This window comes from Salarias fasciatus, chromosome 18, assembly GCF_902148845.1.
Source record: "Salarias fasciatus chromosome 18, fSalaFa1.1, whole genome shotgun sequence".
NCBI lineage: Eukaryota > Metazoa > Chordata > Actinopteri > Blenniiformes > Blenniidae > Salarias > Salarias fasciatus.
The window spans coordinates 8,388,297-8,411,091 of record NC_043762.1 but is presented as its reverse complement, the minus strand read 5'-3'; the positions used below and the strand labels follow the sequence as shown (position 1 = coordinate 8,411,091).

The window sequence follows — 22,795 nt, the reverse complement described above, 5'->3', positions numbered from 1 at the left end:
TCCAACTCTATGCCTGTGGCCAGCCTTTATTGCCTGTTTTGATTTATTTCAATAATTTGATTTCAACCGAACGTAAAGTTCATTATCTCAATTTTTTTGCTTGAAATTAATTGTAAAATTTCTAAAAAGGTATCTCACGTCTGAATTATACAATTGTCACAGTAACAGTACAACAAACCACAATAGACAAGGCACTAACACAAGCCATAAATCAGCTTATTGTTTTGAAATTTTCCCTCATTTTACTTTCATTTCCAGATGCATGAAAGTCAAGTAATAATATCCTCTGTCTGGACTTCACTTTCTCAGTACAGTTTTAGTGGCTGTCAGTGCTGAACTCCTTTGGTTTCATCGTGCATGAAAGCTTTCTTATCATGATGATATCCATTTCCATAAGTGGGGAAACTGTGCTTATCCAAAACAGTGTTTTTGTCATTGTCTCTTGAAAATGGCTTGGTTTCAAATGCATTGAGTGGAAGCATTTGTGTTGAGCTGACTGACATTTCCGTCTGAACTGCTTTGTGGATGATTGGTTTCTGTCCGGGCTTCTGGGTAATTGCAGGGAGGGCGAGTTGATCTTTTTGAGTTTTCTTGTCTTCCCACAACTTAAGCAGACGTCGTTGATTATTCGTCATGTCCTTGAGGTTTTGCTGTAATGACTGTACTTGATCCTCTAAAAGTGTTTTGGAAGTGACTGTATTTGCCAACTCGGCTGTCAAGTCATCGATGGTCAGACTCAGTTTTCCGGCTTTCTCCACCAGAGAACTGCACTCACGATCTTTTTCATGCAGGTCACTGATTATGTCCTTGGTGGTCTTCCCGTTGAACTTCGGGCTGCTCTCAAGTCCAATTTCAGTACGAAGAGCCTTCACTTGTTTCCTCAGCTCCTTGTTGTCCATGGTCAAGGTCTTTAGCTTTTGTTTCAGGGCTTCAGTTGAACGCATCCTGGACTCGTACTGTCTGAGTTTCTCTCTGAGAACACTTTCTCTGTGCACGGCATCGTCTCTTTCCTTTCTGCATTTCTCCAAAAGTCTTAGTGTCTCGAATTTGGACCCCTTTTCACCCTTGCCACTTGAGGTGGCCATCCTAAGGAAACGAGTCCAAGCCACAGTGTGATGAAAAATCAGTGAAACATTCCCGTTGCAAAAAGAACTAGCTGAAGACCAGTGAAATATCCGTGAGTGTTGCAACAATAAATCCACGAGTACCCTGCAGCAGCCTGCATGCCTGCAACTGAGGCAGGTGACATTCTCCTAACAGGGTTATCTGCTGGACAGGCAGCTCCAGTGTAACACAAAGCTGGGGCTAGAATGACCATTAATTAGGGCGCCACCATCCCTGTGACACAGTTTCAAGTCACAATTTTGTTTTGTTCCTTTTTGTTAATTAATGTCGAAAGTTTGCCTCTGCTCATTTACAGAGGTATTAAACACGGTCTGAATGTTGCTGTGTGAGGTTCTGACCACATAGTGCATGACTGTCTGTGAACAGCCTCACACATATAAACATTTTCCACTGCAGGGGATCTGTGCATCCTAACACTGACACCGTAGACTCTATCAGTTAGCCTCACACGACAGGTTAAGATGGATGAGTCGGAAAAACTGCGGCTGCAGCCAAATGCTTACTTTTAGAGTTGCTCCGCTCTCTCTTTGAAAAGTTGAAGTAAAACCTATTAGTTACGATGTAAATATTTAATATGTCCAACTGTTGAAATAGACGGCAGCCTTTAATCTCGTCAGGAGCTGGTGGAGAAGTCACGTTGCCTACACATGTGGCAGCTGGGGTGACTTAAGGTCCTGAAAATATCTGTAACAAACCTTTTAAAAAGGCACACAATGATAGTTTGGAATATTTAAAGTAAACAAAAGAATATTTCAAGACTTCTTGTTTTAGTTTTATACACTTTCAAAAGTTAGTATAAATTGTTTTTATGCCATTGTTTTTATGTATCTAGTCAGGGATAAAAAGGATTAAACTGAGGTTATACAATTCTGTTCATACAGTACTGAGGGCTGCTGTTTTAAACTTAAGGACTGACAATGACAACAGCAGGAGAGGGGTAACTTTTTCCATTGTTTACAGAAATGTGATTATGTCCAATATTTTTTGAAAAAAGATAATAAAATGTTCCTACAGTGGAGACGCGTATCCCCCAAAATAAAAAATTAAGAAGACAGATAAAATATCTCACCAAAATTAGGATTAAAAATAAGAAAAAGGAGAATCTAAGCAAAAAACAAAAAAGAGCAGCAAGTTTTTAAAATAGAAGTTAATTTAACAAAAACATGTAATATTTACTACAATGAACAAATTCAAAATAAAAGAAAATATAACTGACATACCTGCGGTTATGAGAAAGGTATAAATAGGATTAAACAAAGTAAAAAGGGTTTTCATAATTTTCAGCTTGAAAGCATCAATCAGTTGCACTAACAAGAGGAGTTAGTGACGCTTCGCTAAAAAACTCTTATTTCAAATTTTTATGTGATGCAAATAAACAATTAGTCGAGATTTCAGTGCATTTTAGTGCAAAGGGACACAGTTTATAAATATTTTAATGGTCTCAGTTATCTAGAAGCTGTTATGTTTCTATTATTGATAATATAAATGACATGAACATCCAGAAAAAACAGCGTACATCCAAAAACGTTGAACCATCTATTTATTTGTTCACAACGAGAAAACAATTGATTAACCAAGCTCGATTCGTTCCTGGAAGTGGATGAACTGTAACTTCAGCTCAACAATCAAATTCAGCAATGAATTATTTAATGAACAAATACAACAATAAAGATGACAGAAACACTCTCACCAAGAAAGGAATAATAATCTCTGTACATTTTAACAAATGCACTTTTGTCATAAAAAAAAAAGATTACAAAAATATTTACATAATCGTTTGAAAATTTAGGAGAGGCCTTTGGCATTACTTGAGGCCACTAAACATGTGCATTATAAATTTAATCTCTAAACGAGGCAGTTCGAATTATTCAGATATAAAAAATGCATAAAACAAAATGCCATGGATGCCGCTCCCATTAATGCACAAACTGGTTATCTAAATATTTTAGCATCAGAGCTATAAAGTTTAAACTGCCATACTGAGCGAGGGATCATGTGCACTTTGTAACACCAGACACCATTTATCTTTAAGGAAGCTCAGGACCCATCCCATTAGAAATAACATACTCGGTGCGAGTGTTCCTTTTCAGAGGTCACGCAGCCGAACCACCAATACACGCAAGGTTTAATGTGTGAAGCCAGAATCTCCCAGTGTGGGTGAAATCCAGACGGCCCATGACTTCACCTGCACGGAAATACGATTCCCTCTAATAAGGCAACAAGAGAACCTGCAATTTAGAAAGAAAAAAAGAGAGAAGAGAGAGAGAGAATACTTGTGAAATGAAATCATGTACAGGAAGTCCGGTGTCAGATGTTCCGGTTTAGCAGGTCAAAATGACACAAGCTTCAGCAACAGAAGCGAAACTAGGGCAACAATGAACTGCAGCTTCACGTATTTCAGAGCAAATATAAGAAGTACCAACAAAGAGGATACTTCGAAGCGACATGGATCAGGTTATTATGGTTGTACAATACAATCATACAGCATCTTAAAAAGCTTTCCTGTCACTGCTGTTTACCTTCAGACCGTGCGAGTTGCTCCCGCTGGGGCTGAAGCATTCACTGCTTTAGTCACAGGCAAGCTGTGAGCTGGTGGCATGGCTTCTGGTTTGCTAAAGAAGTAGGTCTGAAAAAAACAAAACGGCAACAAAGAATTTAAAAAATAAGAAAAAAATCTCCCAATCAATCACGAAGCTCGACTGTCTGGGAGCAAGTGTGCAGAAAATGTTTCAGATTCGTATTCCTGCGATCCATTCATCTTCCTCAGCTGTCAGACGAAGCTTTACTTTGCAGACTAATTACACGAATGTGACGTGACATATGATCCCCAGAACTGAGAGTATTCCCACTGAGACGTGCACTAACGGCCCGCTCTCACACCAGTTAGGAAACGCGGTCACAGTTTCCACAAAGAGTCTCCCCGGGAGTGACCTGGGAGGATGTTCACTCGATACTCGCTCGTGTGGTAATTTCCCAGAAACACGCAAGGAGACACGCAAAAAAAGCGGTGTGCAATAATGTGGTTAGTGATTGGCAGATACAAGCCAGGTCAGAGTTCGGCCATGCTGAGATCACTTGGAACAAATGAGAGTGAGTCAATCATTGTTATCTACACCGTGTTGGACTGGCAGTATGAATAAAGTGGATTAACGCAGATGTGGCACACGGGTCAGTCAATGTTGTATCCTTTTCCCTCCCCACACAGATTTATGTTCCACTTCTCTCAGACCAGTAATTAGGCTTTGTGAAACGTCACCACGGGCGGGCACACTTACCATGCAGCCGACGGCCAGCAGGACGTTGAGGAGTTCGATACCTAACAAGATGGCGATCATGACTTTGGGATGGTCGTCTCGGACCGCGGGCCAGAAAGTGATCATCAGAATGGAACCCGAGAGGCAGAGCGCCACCACGACAGAGCACCACCGCAACCACTCTTGGGGAATGCCCCACAGGACCTGATGCAGGAAACGGCACACAATCACTCAAATGCACATGATTTCTTTTCTTTTCTTTTTTTTTAATACATATAATAGCAGCTGTGATAATTTTGATGAAAATAACATAATATGATGATATATCACTACAATCTGAAATATTCACTGTATAATCAGAATCATTGGTAGATGCATCTCGACTAGTTCCATACATGCACAAAAAAGATAAATAAGTGATGGATTTGTGGGTGGGGCATGTGTCAACTGGGGAGAATTAATGTCTTGTTACTCCTTCTAATCTATGACAATGTCTTCTTCAGTGTTATTGTTTTTCAAAATTGAAGCTATGTGGAAGGTCATCTGGAAATCTTTAATAACATCCAAAAAATGTCTTACCACTACGGGAATGTAAACTGAAAGCGAATATCCATAGACGCAGACGATCTCTATGAAAGAATAAGTCACCAAACTCATGACCTTGTTGTTTCGCCACAGAAGCAAACCCCAAAGTGCGAGAGGCACCAACCAAGCGTAGGAGAAGACCGCGGTGGCAGCGATCGTCACTGAGATGCCACAAAGAAACAAGATAAGACCAGGTTTTAAACTTCAGCTCAAAACATTCAGTTTAAAGAATATTCAAAGTCTTATATGGCACTAACCTTTTTGAAACTCTGGAGTGTACTTGAACTCCGGTTTGCCTAAATTCACTATAAATTTGGAGAAGTTTCCACTTATGGCAATAGCAAACACGAGAGTAGTACAAATCCAGAACGGTCCTGTGGGCACAAATATTGAGAATAACATGTTTTTCTTTGTTTGCCCATTTGATTTTGTTGGGACGTTGTAGAAAAGTGATAAAATGATCAAACCATAAAGATCAGGATTTCTGCGAAGGTAGACATGAATGAAGTTCTTTCCTGGCCACGGCAGCATCGATCCGATAATCCGCTCCTTCACCTGAAAAGAGATAAAAAACGTCACATCAGTAGTTCAACCAAAGCAGTATTAAATTGGACCAAACAAAATATAAATGTATTACATTGTGAGTCTCGATGTCAAAGAACTTTTGGTAGTATTCAAACGTCCAAAAAGGAGCAGTTTTGGTTTTCCCAGAGAGAAGCTGTAAAAAAGAATGAAAGTCAATCAACATGTACTTGATCCTGGTGAAAACAACGGAGGGAGGTCCTGATTGGTCTGACCTCTTCCTTGTCATCTCCACTCGGTGGATCTTCATCATCTCCTCCGAAACCTCCTGCTGCTTTTTGCCTCTGAGGCTTCAGAACGTCCTCATCCATGCTGATGGTGACTGCATCTCTGTCACTTTCCAACAAGCTTTCAGCTTCTTCAAATTCTAATTTAATGGAGTAGAAGAACAGATTAAATGTGTTTGATCGCTACCTCAGACACGCGCTGAGCCTGCAGAGGAGGGTTATCCTGACCCAAGGTAGGCTGAGGGTCAGGTCAGGGTTGAGGGAGTGACAACCTGCAGAGGAAACTCACCTCGAAATTCAAAGGGATCCGGCTTTGACGCCATTTGGTTCAATAACGACGAATCAGTTTATATTAGTCTCATGAAGCTGTGAAAGACATAAATCACACTTTTTTTTGTATTTAATAGATTATTACACGTGTCCTATATTGCGGTGAATAAGTTGGATTTAGCTATGCTAGCGTTAGCTACCAGAATGACAGCTCATCATAAAGCTCCTCGAGTTAAACTATTTATCATCATCAGTGTCAGAAAATAGCAAGGTAGTAATTTATCGCCTTGAATAAAGTAAAATAAAGCTTAACTGTTCATTTTAAGACTGCATTTTTACCAGTTTGCTCTTTAAAGACACCCAAACTCTTCCGACTGTGAACTCCGTCAAACCGGAAATATCAGATGTAAACAAGAGCTTTTCCTGTCGATGCCCGCCTTCAAAACAATTTTACTGAAATTCTCCTTTCGGTTAACAAGCTTCATTTACATTAAATAAGTTTGCTTCTTGCACTTCCATATATTTTTTAATAAACTATAAAAAATAAAGAGCAAAAAAGTATGAAAATTGGGAGTGTTTGTGTCGTGAAAAGAAAAGCATCTGTTTTTGGTAATCCTTTATTTTGAAGTTAAAAATCAAACCGGAGTAACTTCCTGTTGCTACATTGTAGCTCCAGTAGACTTAAAATACTTGAAAAGAACCACACCATTGGCAAATAAATATGCCAAAACTGCGGGAAAAGATGAAAAAAGATGGAGAGTGATATATTAGTTGGACTTGTAGGCATGAGGATTTGTTTCTTGTTTGGGAGATTTTAACTGAGTCGACAATGTCATTCATTGCTTAGCCTGTCATCTCCTTCAGTGTTTCTGTCTTAAATGTTCATCTGGATTTCAGATTTTAACTTTGCTGTGCTGGTGTTTGGACTTCTCTTTCCGGCCTGAAGTATGGACAGCGGCACGATCTATGTCCGAGAAAAGGGCAATCTTCGCCGCGTCAATGACATAGTCTTGGCTCAACCAAAGCAAGTGTCATCCTGCAGGAGGACCGATCCGTTTGTCATGAGGAAAGAGCATTTTGTATTCACCTACAACGAGGAGGGCAGCCTGAGATACACCACCAAATCTCTCTTTGAGATCACTCTGCTGTTCGTAGCTGACAACATCCATCATGTGGACTCCTTGATTGGTTTCCCTGAACAAATAGGAGACAGGCTTTTTGCAGCAGTGGAGGAGAAACGTGTGTTTTTAAAGCCAGACATCTCTGCAAAGGCCCTGCAGCTGTTCACTGATGCATATGGGGAAATGGTGCTTGGATCACTCTGTCTACGGAATAGGTAAGTTGATATTGCACTGCAACTATACCTGCCAAGATCTCTGATTTGTTTGCCCTTAACAGCTACTTTTTTTCTTTTTCATTTCTGCAGGTTTCCACTTTTGCACGAGAGGATAGATGAAATAAAAACTTTCCAGAGTTTGAGAACTCTTGATTTGTTTGGCTGCAGACTTGGTGACAATCATGAGCTATTCCAGCACCTTACATCCAGTTCACTGGCAAGGTAATAAGTGTCTCAGCATCTTTGATAAATAGAAGAGATGTTGCTAACTCCTGGGTTTGTCTTCTTTAATAAGCCTGATTCAGCTTTTCATCGGTGGAAACGGTCTGTCAGATGCTGGCCTGCAAAGACTGACTACACCCATCCGGATGATGCAGAAGGGACTGGACTGTCTTCAACTCCTAGATATTTCTTGTTAGTTATTATGGCACAAATGTGATCCATCATCTTTAAAATTATATATACATGTTTTTAAATAATCATTATTCTCTTCATTATACAGACAACCCCATCTCAGAAAAAGCTCTCAGATATCTCAAATGTATCCCAAAGCTCATCAAGCTCGATGTCTCTGGTACTAATCTGAAGGTAAGATGGTAAAGTCACTGCATGACCTTTGTATTTCATTGTGACCCTGACATGATGATGCATTTAATCCTCCAGCCTGGCGCAGGATTGAAAACAATCGTTTGGAATGAGCTGGGCCTGATCCTCTCTGAGAAACCGCTCGACTCTTTTGATCATTCAGTCTGTAAAACAGCGGGCTGGGCTGAGCAGGTAAATGTTTTCCGGTGTTTATAGAGGTGAACTTATTGACATTGATGAATGAGGTCAGGTTTCATAAATTAACATGTCACCGACGTTCAGGTTGTGAATCAGTGGGAAACAAATGGCTCTCAAATGCCAAAACAGAAGAAAATCGACGAGTCAAGAGCATCAGCACTTCGCTTCTGTAAGTGTATTTGATGCTCGCTTGAATGCTGCAATTTTGAAAATCAAAATCAATGTTTCAATGTGTTTTTCTTTCTAGTTGGAAGACAGAAGTTTGTCAGAGAAGTGCTAAATGCAGCTCCTCTTGTTTGTGTGGGTGGCGATGAGACGAACACGGAGAAGCTGCATTTCTACAAACCTGACAATAAGAGAGAGTTGCCTTCCACAACAAATCACCGTGTGCCCAGTCCTGCCACCAGTGCCAACAAAAGGAAGCGTCAGTCGCAGGAGAGCATACATCAGAGACCTGAAAAACACACACCGCCACCTGCTCTCACCGCTGAGGACATGGACTTGTTGAACAACTATTGAGGAATGCAGCCATGCAGCATTCCACTCAAATTAAAGACCGGTATTCGCATGGTTACTCCATCTATGTGCAGTGATCGATTAAAAGTCACCTTGTGGATTGAAGGAGCTTTTAATTTCTTATGATTTCAAGTTGTGTCATGAATTCTTTATTAATAAAGTTTTGTATTTCTTGCTGGTCATTCTTGCTTTATTTGACTCAGGGTCATGGAGCCGATCCCAGCTGAGGGGTGAAGGCAGAGTGCAGCCCATCACAGGGCAAACTGACAGTCAGAGCCATCAGTTATCCTAAAATACATGTTTTCTGACTGTAGGACAAAGTCAGCACACTCAGAGAAAACCCATGCATGCACAGGGGGTAGCATGCAACTTCTACCCAGAAAGGCCTGTTGAAGGGAAACTGGAGTCCCCATAAGTATACAGGGTGAAAACGTAAGCTATGTTAAGCAGGCAGCATATCACTGTGGTTCAAAAATGTGTTTTACTTCTAACATTTAAGGTTCTCTAAAACCTCACGAACCTCCCCCACATCTACACACTCTCAGCTCCGTGGTACCTCTGGCCTGCAAGACCATTGTGGAGTCCAGAGCCTGACTCTGGGATCGTCTGTAATGAGTGTGACTGTGGACACAGACAGGGTGAGCAGGCTGCAGAGGTCACCTCTCTGTTCCTCTACAACTCAAGACTTCTTTCCATTTTCAAGCTGGGAAATTCATTCTCACCCCAGTCCACTTCGAAGTTACACCTCCAGAGACAGTTTGTAGCAGTTTGCACACTTCCACTGGAGGTTCTCTCCAACTTGGTTGCACATAATGTAACAGTGCTTCTAGAAACTTTTACATGGACTTTGATGTATAAGAAATAATTTACCAGACAGCAATTCTGGTTAGATTTCACCCCGTAAACTTAAACCTAAGACAGTTATTTCCTTTATCTTCTAACAAAACAAGGAACACTCGTTCATTTCGTAACTCCGAATGAGCTGGAAGGACGTTCACAGCCTAACAACCTGTTTTCACATTCCAGTTTTAAACCTGTTTACTGTACGGTTGAGCGGCTCCACCTCATTACAGAAGCTGCAGCGATAAAGCACACAGGAAGCCATTACCACTCTCTGCAGTCTTCCAGGACTAGTTGAAGGAAAATGAAGTGGAGAAAAAGGTGAAATCAAGCAAACAGGAAACACCGAGCTCCCTGCAACACGAGGCTCTTCTCCACATGCAGCCTGAAAACAGCTTCCAGAATTTTTGATTTTGCAGGTACTGAAGATAACCAGCGTCTTTAGCACAGTGGAAGCAGAAATTGCATGTTTCTGGATTATAATGACAGCCGTCGTCTCCGATTAGCCCAGCTCATTAAAAATAGCTGCTCTGTTTTGTCTGCTCCCTTCAGGAGTCGCCAGACTGGATCATGTGAACCGCCTGTTTGTTTTGGCTCCCACAAATCCTTACTGTAAATGTCTGGAGCGAGTGAGGACGACATTTTTGTGGCAGAAGCATGATGTGACCATCAAGGTTCTACTAGTATTTAAAAGATGTATAATCTTGAAATACAATAATTTCCTCCATAAAGTTAGATTCTGATGTTGATAAGAATTTTACTTACTGGTGAATATTAAAATAATCATGAATCAAGATTTTTTTTCCTCCATTTTTATTTATCATTAAAACAGCAGATAACAGAAGCAAGATCAACTCCCTACATGTACCGTTGCCGTCGATTCGGATTAAAAGCAGTTCTTTAAAATTCAGGATCAGGTTATCGCTGCAGGTAGAAACACGAGAGCAAACGGGGTGAGTCTGCAGAAAGCAGCAAGACGCACCAGAAACTCGAGTGTTGAGGTGAAGCCAGGATCTCCTCATTAAAACATTCAATGTAAGAAACACACCAACTGGATGCTAACAAAGGAGAGAAAAAAAATCCAAACTCATTACCGTTATCTAATGCCTGACTTTTACCAATATACAGAAAAAAAAGTCATATCACTCCAACTCTGAAAGCTTTAAATGAGAGGAAACCTCAGCCAGTACAAAACGTATTGCAAGGAGTTACTTCTGTTAAGACCACAAAGCTGCACAGAGGGGTAAAAAAAAAAAAAAAAAGAAAGAAAGAAAAAGAAAAACAATCTAGATTAGCCAAAAGGTTGAAACCCTTTTCTGTGCTACAGCTTTAGACGTCAGACTGGCCCAAGTTGACTTTGGCAGGGAGTGGTCCGGCCTCTTCTGGGCCTTTGGAGGTGACGATAAGCAGGGAGGATGCTGGGTACGGAGTCAGTTTCTCTTCTTTAATGTAGTCCTGATCACCGTAGATGCTCAGTTTCTAAAAGAGAAAGGAGATTCGCTAAAAACACTGAGAATGCAAGCAACTGTAGCTCGTCAGGCTTCAGCTGCGGATATCTGATTGTTGCAATAAGCTCATTAAACAGGAACAAAGCTGCTCTCCCTGTTCCTATTTATATACAACAGGCTCAACAGACATTTGTTCCAGAAACGCTGAAGGCTATTCTAACTTCCGTATGTCATACACAACCAGAAACGATGAAACCCAGAGGACCAATTCAGCGAAACTCACCTCTGTGGGTACATACTGGTCCACAGCCGTGGCCACGGTGGCACAGCAGATCCAGATCAGGACCAGCACAGACAGGACCAGCGTGGTGGTCAGGATCCACCCGGTGAGCCAAGGGTTCCTGGAGTTAAAAAAAAAAAACAAACAAAACAAAACATAGAGATCTTTGAGGACTGGAGCTTTGGCGAGTTAAGCAGTCGAATGTCTGGTATGAATGCACCGACAAACCTGGAGAGACAGCCGAAGAAGTTGTATTCATCGTCGTAGTCACGGCCTCTGACCATATCTCTGTCCCGCTCCTGAACGAACGTACGCTGGTAATCCTTATAGACTGGACTGTTCAGCCCTGGGACTTCACGAAAATAAAGCATTATGACATGAACACACAAACGTCATTTGTCCATTTCAATAAGCTGAATTATGGCTAACTGATCATCTATCAACTCTTTAAGTACAATTAAGATTTCATTCGCTGTCAGATGGGAAAAATAGTTGTTTTTTTTTAACAATATTTTATTAAATTTTCAAATAACAGAACAAATAAGAAACCAGTCAGCACAAGGTGCACCCAATCACATCAACAGATTGCAATAAGGAAAAACAAAGATAATAATAAGCACACGTGGTCATGTCATTACATGAATTACATTCTTATTGTCTAAACTTCTTCCCTTTCCTCACTTTGATACAAAATACACGGCAAACATACCGTTACATTTCTCATCGTTTACGTGTAAAAACAAAGGAAGAACATCCCTTTTGTAGTAGACCAAGGAGGTCATCAGGAAGATAATTAAGAAATGGTTGCCAAATTTTATAAAAAACATTATCATTCCCCTTCAAGAAGGAACTAAGGTGTTCCAAGGGAAAGACTTGGAAGGTCTCTCTGTACCATTGAGTAACTGAGGGAGGCTTTTCCTTTATCCACTGTAAAAGAACAGCTTCTTGCTAGGAGCAAAAGTTTTTTCCAGTAAGGTCAGCTGTGCGGCGGTTAAAGGTAACTGCCTCACAGGGATACTGAGAAAGAATTGGCCTGGGTCTCTCTTTATTGTTTTGAGTAATATTGAACCAAGTTCTTTTGCAACATTCATCCAGAATCTCGATATTAAAGGGCACAACCAGAAGCAATGATAGTAAGTTCCCACCTCTTTTCTGCACTTGATGCACATGGCAGAGACCTGGGGGTTAATCTTGTTCAAAAGGTAAGGGGTGCACTGAAGTCTGTAATATTCTAAACTAATTTTCTCTCAGTCTGCTGCACAAAAATAATTTCTTTACCGATTCAAACGCATCATACCATCTGCTGTAATCGAAGTCAATCCCAAGATCTTTTTCCCACAGTTCTTTAGCCCTGGTATCTCTGACACTGTCACAAGACAACAAATTCCCATAGAAAAGAAAAATAAACCGTTTATTAGAAGTAGACTGGCTAAAGTCTAGTAGAAAGCTTTCAATTGAATTTTTAATTGGTCGGTCTAGTGGAAATGAGCATAAGGACTTAACAAAATGTCTGGCCTGGAGAAACCAAAGAAATGGGGGCGTGGGATTCTGTATTTAATTTGAAGTTGAGAAAAATAGTTTTTAAACTGCTTGGAGCTCCAATTTTATTCCTCCGTAGAATCTTAGTCACTATTAATGTAAACGTCCAATAAAACTCTAAAAGTCTTCAAGTTTTGATTGTGACAAAAAGTGGTGTTATCTTTTGAAACCCTAAAAGCAGACTCACAAAAATCAGTACATTTAAATGTGCAACCTTAATGCGTTATTGGAGGGCATTTCAATTACTTCGAGCCTTTAAATTCAGTATAAAGGCAAAAGTTATGTGATCAAATAGCTTACTAAGCGTCTTAAAACTGAGTGAAGTCACAGACTTTACCATTTCTAGTTTTAAGAAAATTGCCTACATTGTTGAGTTTGTGTTCTATTGCCATACAATGCAAAGTAATGTGTTATTTACCCCCAAATTACACCAAATATGATTCACTACACTTATTAGGAGTATATTAAAAAATAATAAAACTGCTGCAGTAGCTTTTGGTGTATTGTCAAGCATTGTTTCCATATGTCCAAAATATGACATTCAATAGACAGTCGAACTTACAGCTCTCCTGTGGATCCTCTTTAACATCTTTTTCCAGCTCAAACTGGGAGAAAAACTTGATTTGTGGTTCAGACTGCTAAACAAAACAGAACGAGAGTTTGATATGTTGACTTCTGTGCACAGTGACAAATAAAGACCGATGTGTGAACACACAGTACCTGGAAGATGACAACTTTGCCGTCATCCACCTGAAGGTAAAAAGTCCACGAGGACGTGATGAAACTGTGGGCCTGGTTCATCATGTCATCCCAGAAGCCTCTGACCAGAGTGAGGGGGTAGAGGAGGTGGATCCTGGGAACCATGGCCTCCAGCTGTGGAGGAAACAGAAACTTTCAGTGTTGTCCTAGCGACCCTGCACAGGATTAAGTGGTATGGAAGACGGGACATTTAAACATACCACAGGGGTTGTTGCATACCTGCTCATGCCTCTTCTCTGCAAAAGGCATCTGGTTTTGGCAGCCCAGGTTGCAGGCATACTGCTCTTCAGACTGGGTGTAGGCTTCGTGGCAGGCTGCAGGAGTTTATAAGTGGTAAATTACAGCTCACAGAAAGCCAGAGGGAGTCACTGGGTTCAGTGGAGCTCCACTATCAAGACTGTTTACGGATATATTGCAGGCTGTTACGTGGGGACAAGCCTCACCCTGCTAGATTAAATTGGTTAGGGTTAGAGAGCGTATCTTACTTGATTCACACTCCGATTTGGTCTGATTCAAATCTGTGCTCTCACGGACAAACTGACAAATGGAGAAGAGACGACAGCCTCTCTGACAGGCGTACAATTCCTCCTCCTGGAGAACAAAACACACGACCAGTTGAATGTCTGCACGAAAAACCACCCACTTTCAAAACAATCTCGTCTCCTACAAATATAAAGGCACCAAACACGACGACTTGTGTCAAGCTTCTAAATTAAAAAAAAAATGTCTGAAGTGAACAAGCTAACGTTAGCAGAAATTAAAACTACTCACCCGCGGATATGTGTGCAAACTGTATGTCATCTCACACGACTTGTGGCAAGACGCTGTGCTTCCCAGGACGCTTTCGAAGACATCGGACGAAGCCAATGTCCCTACTAACAAGAGGGAGAAGCCAAACGCGAGCGCAAAGGAGGAAAAAGTCCCCATTTTAGCTTCCAAAACCTAAACAAACAACACGCTCGTCTTCTTCCTCTTAAAGATACCGTACTCTCGCGACATTTCACATTCACGCGAGATTGTTACGTAACGTTCAAGTACCTCTACAACATTTCTCTACAATCAAACATATCTAATGACAGTAACCCAACAACATTAAACAGCATTCCTGGCCATGCGTATTTTTTAGGTCTAAATGATTCTTTAATTTTTTCCCCCAAACAGTTATATTTGGTGAATTTTTCTGCGTCTAAAAAATACTAAATTTGGCTTCTACTCTGATGAAGCTTGGACCTGATGACTGCTGAACTGTTCGAATTTCCCATCTGTCTATTAACCTGGCTAAAATGTGACCTGGGAATTGTTTCGAATTCTGTGAGGTTTTAATGACAAATAAAATTAGTCTGAGTCAATATCTTTCTAAATTTAGACTGACTCCAAATGTTTATTATGGAGTAAGCTGTATATTATGACTTCTGCTGCAGCAAGTAAATGATTAATAACAGTAAAATAAATCAGCAATACTGCAAACTGTAACAGCTTGTAAATGACTCTTACATTATCTGTACCAGAAGCTGCACAAGCCTACTCTAAAATGCGAGCCCTTTGTTAAACAGGACAAATTTACTTATATATCAGCAATTTTCACTTGAGAACAAGATGAATAATGTTTTTGTTGGTTTAATAACAGTTGAAGTTTTTAAACTACCGTATGATGAATTTTAAAACTTCAGAGATCATGCTTGCTTTTTAAGCATTCATCGCTCTTCCTTGCTCTGGTCGATGGTCTTTCCACCTGTTGACCCTGGTCTGACTGTAGAAGGTCTACGATACTTCATGTTCCCACTGTACCTGAAGGCAGCATCAGTCAGTACCATTTATCGAGCATCGAGCTGCTGTTAGCTTCACTAAACTCTTGATTAGTGACAAATGCCACTAAAAAGACAACACTTAATTAGTAGCTACGAACGAATGGTTTGCTTCAAGCCAGACAGTTATTTATTAAACTGAATGAGAAATGCTGGAAGTGTTTATCGAGCTTTGTTTTAGCTGTTAGCAGCTAGCTGCTAGCAGTGTTTACATCCCTGCTGAAGTTATTGAAGCTGTTTCCTACTTATTCAGCAGAATCAAACTTTCCATCTGACGATGGACAAGTTTGTAGTGAAGCTTCCCAAAAGAGAAACGCTTATAAAACCGAAGAGTGACGAAAAGGTTTACAAACAAGCTACAATTGAATCCTTACGGGTGAGCGACCAGGCTTTTATATATTTTTTTTTATGAATGAACCTATTGAGTAAACGTTGAGTGTCTTCTTAATGATTGTGTGTCATTGTTCAAGAGGGTGGTTGTGATTGAGGACGTGATGCGGTATAAATCCATGCTGGAGCTGGAAGGACAGACTCCAGAAAACCTCCTGACTGCCCTGACTGAGCTGAGTAAGAAGATCCCGTCTAGAGAGGTGCTCAAGTCCACTAAAATAGGTAAGCAAAGGATGGACACTCATTAACACCATGAAAACACGTTTTTTTAAATGCGCAATCAGCTGTCAGCAAATATAGATGCAATCCATACATGTGCAGTACCACTTCATGTTGTACAGGGATACATGCTGGACACAGCTCCAGTCCATCAGAGGGGAAACACTCACCTTCAGATCGAAGGGTCAAAAATTTAGGGTCACTCACCCATTAACCTCACATGTAAGCATTTGCACCATGGTGTTATCACCTGGAGGAAATTATCACACATGGGGAGAACATGCAAACTCCACACAGAAAGGTCCTGACCGATACTTGAACCCAGACCTTCTCAGTATCAGAATGATTTTACCTCCAGGTACTGTCATAAGCTTTTGACTGGGTGAGATTTTATTGAGTGTATAATGCAAAAAACAAAACAAAACACAAAGTACATAGAAAGTGAGGAAATGGAAAAGAGGTAATCTGAGTGGAGAAGAAACTGGCTGTCAGGCAAGAGCTCTAACCACTGCTCTATTATGTGGCCTACAAATGTAACGTCATCCTCAAACTTTTCCAATTAAAAACCACATTAACAAAGTAATTTGTAGCCACAGTTGTAGTCCATGCTTTGTTGTCTTCCAGTCCATGCTCGACAACAAAACATGGAGTGGAACTGGGGATACAAATTGCTTTGTTCCTGTGTAGAATTTACATGTTCTCCTTGTGTGGATACTCCAATTTTCCTCCCACAAGAGAGGAATTGGTCACTCCAAACTGTCCATACACCAGAATCTGTTAATCGGCTTGGAGGAATGGATGATGACTGTCCAGGGTGTGTTCATTTTACTTGAGCTTGAGTTGACATAATCAGTTAAAATTGTATTTTTTTTCTTTTTCTTTATGTCATTCCGCAGTTGATTTACTGATGTGTTCATTTTCCCTTATACTGAATTCATGTGGCAAACAGCCCCTCTACATTAACCTTTAGGATATCTAGACTAACACATAATGATGTTCTAGTGAGCTACCATGCTTCCCAGCAATAATGAAGGTGTTTCATTTTTTAGTAGACATTATTCCTCCAGTGTTGCATTTATGTATTTTTTTGCTGTAAAGCAATAAATCAAGTGTCGGTCTTGTCCGGCCATGTCCATCAATGTTTAAAGTGAGGATTAGGCATTGCTCCAGTGCAGCCAATTTGGCTAAATGCCCACTTCTAATGAGAGTGACCACAATGTAAAATCATCCATTCGTGAGCATTTTTTGTTTTCCAAACAAAAACCCTCAAGTCTTTGTCAAAATCTGCACACATTGCTCAAATCTAATGAGGACATCGATTGGGCTTCAGGTTTGTTAACTCCTGACCCCTATTAGCGTTTCTTCACTTTATCTGTTTGCACTGCGAATGTTAAGTATCTCAATAAAGACATGAATGCAGATAATTGGAAGACATTCTAATTGTTTGTGTGGCATCAGTTTAAGCATGTTATGTGATCTATTGTGGCTTCGATGCATTTTATGAGCAATTCTTGCGGAAAAGAGCTCACATCCTCCCTCCTGCCTCTGTATATCACCGTGCAGACTAATGCACTATTGATGTGGAAACTATAACCACGCATTGTGAAGTCATAAAAAGTTTGGATGTTATTTCCAGTAGCACAGATTGCAGAGCCAAATCAATTCAAACTCGCAGAGTCGTTCAGAGGCTGGCACTGCATCGTTATGGCAGCATTATAACTCACAAGTGCAAACCGCTATCAAAGCTGTATTTATCTCATAAATGCCAGACGAGTCATCAAACTAACAATATTCAAATGACTTCAAGTAACATAATGAAAATATCTATTCCCTCCTAAGGTCACACCGTCAACAAAATGCGAAAGCATCTGGACCCTCAGGTGAGCTCAATGGCAGCTAAAGTGTACACTGACTGGAGGACATTCATCGAGGAGAATTCCAATAAGCCGGCTATTGAAGTGCGCTCAGACAAACAATCTGAAGGACTCAGGAGCAACGCCAGAAAACTAATGTCTGAAGCGCTGGAGGTCAAGGTGAGAAAGAGCAGACAAGAGAAGTTCAGTGTCATGTGTTCTGTTTGCTACGTTCACCGTGACACCCATTGTTTGTTTTTTTTCTTTAATGTCCTTTTCTGTCCTGGTTCGTGTGATCCACAGGAGGATTCTGGACTCATAGACAACATTGAGAGGGAAGTGTTTCATCAAAGCTCCCGGTTAGTCGGCAGCTCGTACAGACGGACCGTTAGAGCTCTGGTCTTCGCCTTTAAACACAAGCCGGACATCAGGACGCAGGTTAAAGACAGTTCAATGACAGTAAACCAGCTGGTTTCCAAATACAAGAAATGACTTGGGATGAATTAACACATTTTATTCTTCTTTTTTTTTGACAATTTTTCATTATTTTCTAGAAAGAAGGTACAAAAAAAATACTTTTGACACTTTGTGGCACGTCGGTATCTTCATACTTATTTTAACTGTGCAGTCTTTTCGTAACGCGACTGTATGATTTTGTTTTTTATACTGTGGGTGTTCATTTTTAGATGATTGAAATCATAACTTCTTCAGAGTCTTTTTTTTTTATGCTGGATATACATGTATAATATTGTATATATCACTAAAGGAGCACCAGCCAAACAATAGCTATCACCATGAGAATGACAGCCAGAACACAAATGCTGATGAATACAATGTCGCTCAAGTCATGAGGCTCGACTTCGCGCTCCCCGCCGTTGCCTTTATTGTTTTTGTCAGTCTGCTGGGCCTGCTCCTCCAGACGACGCTCCTCGGCAGAAATGATGGACACTGATGCGATCTTCCGCAGGGCATCGCACTGCACCTTGTATTCTTGCAGATTCTGCTGCTTCCCATCAGAGAAATCAATGTAGAGTTTGTTTACAAGCATGGTGACGTTTCTGTGTTGCTGCAAAAAACAAAACAAAAAAGACCCATCAATTACAATTTTACCCGGAGCAAGTTGCATTCATTGAGTCATTACTACACTGTGCAGGTAAAGTAAGACGGTTCAACCTGGTTGGCAGTTCCACAGTGGACAAACTGAGCCAGTATTTTATATGCTGTGGGTGTCAGCTGTGCTGCGCAGGATGGGTTTCCCAGGTAGATGCTTTCACGGCTCAGCTGCGGCAGAGACTGCTGGGGTATCAGGATGGTGAATTCTGACCTCGTGCAGCTAATATTTACAGGCACCACTTGAATTCATGGAGTGGGGAGGGGGGGGATAAAAAAAAGACATGAGTTTACACTTTTCTAAGAAAGGGCAAACCTTGTACTCGAAGGGGCGGAAAGTCTTAAACCCACTGTTCCAAGTTCATTACCTCCGAGATAAGAGGCGGCGAACCCTCGGTGAGCTTCGTTTCTGTCCGTGCTGAGAACCACCAGCAACCTGTTGCCCTTGGAGATGAGAGACGGCGGCTGCTCCCTCCCACAGAAGCGGCCCAGCATGGTGTCCGCCTCGCTGTCCCCGTCGTACACCGCCACCGAGTCGTAGTCGCACTCCTCCGACAAGCTGTTGCGATCCTCCAGATCCATCACCGGGAAGAAGAGTTTGATTCGGTAGCCGGCAGCCAGCGTGACGCTCCAGTGGCAGTTGATGTTGTTTGGGTAGATGTTGGGGAAATGCGGGCTGCTGAAGTTGCCGCTCACGGCTGACAGGACTTGTTGGCATTCACCTAATGAAGACAGATGGTGTTAGAGCAAGCAGCGGCCTCATGTAGCTGGAACTGGAAATATAGCAGGCTCACACATATTAGGATCAGAAGAACTTGGAAATTCTCGAAATTATCTTTAATGTAGACACACATCTATGTACATCTCTGTGCTAATCTGGATCACTTGAACTGGTTCACCTCTTCATTCATACTGAAGTGGAAAAAAACAGTTATGCTACATGTGGTCAAAATGATTACAGTTAATGTCATGATTTTCACACGTGGTAAATTTTCTCTTGCGGGCTGGATTGGACTCTGGCTGGCCGCTTCTTGCCCGTGGGCCATACATTTGACACCCATGTCTGAAACCTTTTGCAGGCTTTTAAAATGTGAACGAAATGCCAGAATGTTAGTTGGAAAATCACTCGAGGATGACTGCATTCATTCTTCGTAGCATGTGGAATAGCTGAAATGTTTTCGAGCGTTTCATTCATGCTTTTCTTCTCTTTGTAAGTTAAAAAAAAATGATGTTTTTCTGTATTGTTCTGCAAATTTATCACTGAATTCTCTGATATAAAGGTTTTTCACTGGTGAATTTGTGACTGAATAGAACTGGTGTGAATGCAGCTTTCTTTCAGTTTGACGGGCGTGTCAGTGCCAACCCGAGCTTTCCCACCTGAGTAATAGTAAGCCTTAAAGCCCCGTCCTCCGATGTTGAAGTCAGACTTGAAGACAACCAAGAGCTGGTTGGAAGTGGTGACCATATTGGGGGGTTTATCGGTCCCGCAGTATTTGCCGAGGTGACGGTGGGTGACCGTCGGGCCGTCAAACAGGGCCACGTAGTCAAAGTTGCACCCCTCGTTGTTTTCCAGCTGGAAGTCCAGGAAGACCAAGGTGACCACGCTCATGTTGGAGACGTGGATGGCCCAGGAGCAGTCCGCATTGTTGCTGTACTCCTGAGGGTAGCCTGGACTGGAGATCACTCCGGACAGGCCGGTCAGGACCCCGCCGCACATGTCTGGAGACATGGAAATCACAATCAGAATCACATTTTTTCCAGAAAAATTACACGTTTACACAAAAAAATTCTGAAACCGATGTTCATCCGACATATACAGTGTTGTCAAAATGTTCCACCTTGAAAGCTGTCCTCAAAAAGTGGAATTTTAAATGCCTCTTACAACCAAAACACTAAAGTTTTGCTTTTTCACTTAACCTCATTGGAGCTTAATACATTAGCAGGATGTAAAGCAGTTGGAAACCTCTCTACTTGGCTAACCATGCTTAACCTCTTAACAACTACCTGGTTTGTGTTGATATTCTGTGATTATGTTTGCTTAAATGTCAAAGCTTATTGTCTACAGAGATTATCAGCTCCATCCTTATGCTATACATGAAATTAAAGCTAAGGTCTTCTAGTTTCTGGTGATGTAGGAATAGAAAGTATGAGAGTAAAACAGAACTTATTTTAGAGCAGTTCAAACATGACACAAAATGATTTTTTTTTAAATTTTTTGTCTCAGAAAAATCTTTCCCCCAGTTGGAGAAGACTATAATCCAGGGGTGTTCAGGAGCCACACACATTTCACCAGTAAACAAGTGCCATGATAATCTTTAAATTTAAACTTTTTCAATGTTTTTCTTTGTTGTGATAGAGTATACAGGATGAAAATGTCGACATTTTCACAAAAACATGCAATTACTACCAAAAAGGACTGCAAATTTTCAACATAAAGCCGATTTTAATGAGACTTTCTGGTGTAAAATGCATTGAAATGTACAAGGTACTTCTCCTGGAGCTGTTACATACTGCTTGTTTTTCCAGACTCCCCCTGACAGCATAGCTTTGAGGCTAGTCTGATAACAACCAGGTTGTTTGATGGGCTTCTCATGGGCTAGTTATGGCCCACGGGCCTTACGTTTGACAGAATCAGAAATGCATTTGTGATGGTTTGTGATTAGATGTCTCTTTAACTTATACTAATCCGTAGCAATAAACATTGTAAACAAGCAGTATGGAGCAGTAGCTGGTATTACTGTCACTTGCAAGCAGCCACTGGGATGACTCTCTGTCCTCATTCGATACAGCATACGAGCAGGTTTCAAGTTATAAACTTCAGTTGGAGAAATGAGTTATAGTCCTTCCCCAAGGCAAGAGAAAATCAGCTCAAGATGGCAGCAGGCCAACCAATTTCTGTCATATTGCATCAAATATAACAAGTTACCTTTTCTGTAGCCAACACTGAAGCCCCTGAAGGCCACATGGCGGTCTGAATGGAAGATGATGGACATGACGTTCCAGGAAGAGGTGAACTGAGGCGGGGAGATGTCGCCGCAAAACGTCCCGAGGAGGTTCCCCTCGTCCTCGGAGACGCCGTTGTAGATTTTGATGTAGTCGTAAGCACAGCTGGCGTGGTACTCCAGCTCAAAGTGGTGGAAGGTGAGGAGGACGGACGAGCCTTCTGCCACCACAATCAGCCAGGAACAGTCGATGTTGTAGGGATAAAGGCCCGGGAAGTTTGGACTGGTGATATTACCAGATGGAGCAGAAAGGATCCCTCCACATTTGACACCTTATAATCAAAAAAGAAGAAGAAGAAAAAAAAAAAAAACCTTTTAGATCTGAGAAAAGAGGTGATTCATACTTTACATATTTATTTGACTATTCTTCGAGCTTGGCGAGAGTGTGCTACAGTCTGGCATTGAGAAATCGAGGCCCTGCGCTCTCTGTGTATATATACAGTACCTGCAAGATAAAGCACTCCCATGAAATTTAAGCATTGTTCCATCAAGATAACAAATGGCAACTCACCTTTTTTGGAATCAGCCTTGTCAACGAGCAGCAGTAAATAAATCAGTATAGTCACCCTGAGACTCATGTTGTTATTGTTGATTCGGCTTTTGTCACACACCTCAGCCTCAGTACCGGCAGACACACAGCAGCACAGCCTTGAGACATCAGCAGCACAGCCTGTGGAGGTAATAGGACTTTGAAAAATTCATCCACAGCCGGAATGAGGAACCTGATACCGACCACGAGCCACGCTTTGCCCTCTTCTCTAAATTTTAATGACTGATATCCAATGAGCGTGAGTGGCTTGTCAGGACACTGTTTGGAGAGATGCTATACATTTTTAATGATGGTCAGACACACACACACACACACACACAAA

At 41.3% G+C, this 22,795-nt stretch overlaps 6 protein-coding genes across 10 annotated transcripts; 2 read left to right on the top strand and 4 right to left on the bottom strand.

Moving 5' to 3' along the window:
* Positions 1–326: 326 nt before the first annotated feature.
* On the bottom strand, positions 327–1,085 carry LOC115405444 (uncharacterized). Its single transcript, XM_030115021.1, has one exon. The coding sequence runs from the start codon at positions 1,083–1,085 to the stop codon at positions 327–329; it is 759 nt and encodes a 252-aa protein (XP_029970881.1).
* A 1,455-nt stretch (positions 1,086–2,540) lies between these two features.
* yipf1 (Yip1 domain family, member 1) lies at positions 2,541–6,440 on the bottom strand. Of its 2 annotated transcripts, XM_030115594.1 has the most exons (10): positions 6,383–6,440; positions 6,063–6,139; positions 5,762–5,913; positions 5,602–5,682; positions 5,432–5,519; positions 5,222–5,338; positions 4,959–5,125; positions 4,401–4,583; positions 3,645–3,751; positions 2,541–3,353 (listed from the first exon to the last, which is right to left on the bottom strand). In XM_030115594.1, exons 2-9 carry the CDS (start codon positions 6,094–6,096, stop codon positions 3,647–3,649), a joined length of 927 nt encoding a protein of 308 aa, XP_029971454.1. In that variant the 5' UTR covers positions 6,097–6,139; positions 6,383–6,440; the 3' UTR covers positions 2,541–3,353; positions 3,645–3,646. The 2 variants fall into 2 exon arrangements, with proteins under 2 accessions (XP_029971454.1, XP_029971455.1); XM_030115595.1 differs by lacking the exon at positions 6,383–6,440 and having other exon boundaries at positions 6,063–6,158.
* A 254-nt stretch (positions 6,441–6,694) lies between these two features.
* Positions 6,695–8,858, top strand: lrrc42 (leucine rich repeat containing 42). The gene is made up of 7 exons (XM_030115581.1): positions 6,695–7,379; positions 7,470–7,601; positions 7,675–7,793; positions 7,882–7,967; positions 8,043–8,156; positions 8,247–8,331; positions 8,410–8,858. Exons 1-7 carry the CDS (start codon positions 6,991–6,993, stop codon positions 8,679–8,681), a joined length of 1,197 nt encoding a protein of 398 aa, XP_029971441.1. The 5' UTR covers positions 6,695–6,990; the 3' UTR covers positions 8,682–8,858.
* Positions 8,859–10,314: 1,456 nt separating this feature from the next.
* On the bottom strand, positions 10,315–14,523 carry tmem59 (transmembrane protein 59). Of its 4 annotated transcripts, none has more exons than XM_030115586.1 (9): positions 14,316–14,523; positions 14,030–14,135; positions 13,764–13,858; positions 13,506–13,658; positions 13,348–13,423; positions 12,544–12,612; positions 11,475–11,598; positions 11,250–11,367; positions 10,315–10,997 (listed from the first exon to the last, which is right to left on the bottom strand). In XM_030115586.1, the coding sequence occupies exons 1-9, from the start codon at positions 14,469–14,471 to the stop codon at positions 10,848–10,850; spliced, it is 1,047 nt and encodes a 348-aa protein (XP_029971446.1). In that variant the 5' UTR covers positions 14,472–14,523; the 3' UTR covers positions 10,315–10,847. The 4 variants fall into 4 exon arrangements, with proteins under 4 accessions (XP_029971446.1, XP_029971448.1, XP_029971449.1 ...); XM_030115588.1 differs by having other exon boundaries at positions 13,348–13,420; XM_030115589.1 differs by lacking the exon at positions 12,544–12,612.
* An 822-nt stretch (positions 14,524–15,345) lies between these two features.
* tceanc2 (transcription elongation factor A (SII) N-terminal and central domain containing 2) lies at positions 15,346–19,177 on the top strand. The gene is made up of 4 exons (XM_030115606.1): positions 15,346–15,725; positions 15,820–15,961; positions 17,798–17,991; positions 18,115–19,177. Exons 1-4 carry the CDS (start codon positions 15,627–15,629, stop codon positions 18,301–18,303), a joined length of 624 nt encoding a protein of 207 aa, XP_029971466.1. The 5' UTR covers positions 15,346–15,626; the 3' UTR covers positions 18,304–19,177.
* Positions 18,572–22,501, bottom strand: cdcp2 (CUB domain containing protein 2). Its single transcript, XM_030115567.1, has 6 exons — positions 22,435–22,501; positions 21,848–22,195; positions 20,299–20,640; positions 19,290–19,643; positions 18,985–19,163; positions 18,572–18,877 (listed from the first exon to the last, which is right to left on the bottom strand). The coding sequence occupies exons 1-6, from the start codon at positions 22,499–22,501 to the stop codon at positions 18,572–18,574; spliced, it is 1,596 nt and encodes a 531-aa protein (XP_029971427.1).
* Positions 22,502–22,795: the final 294 nt, after the last annotated feature.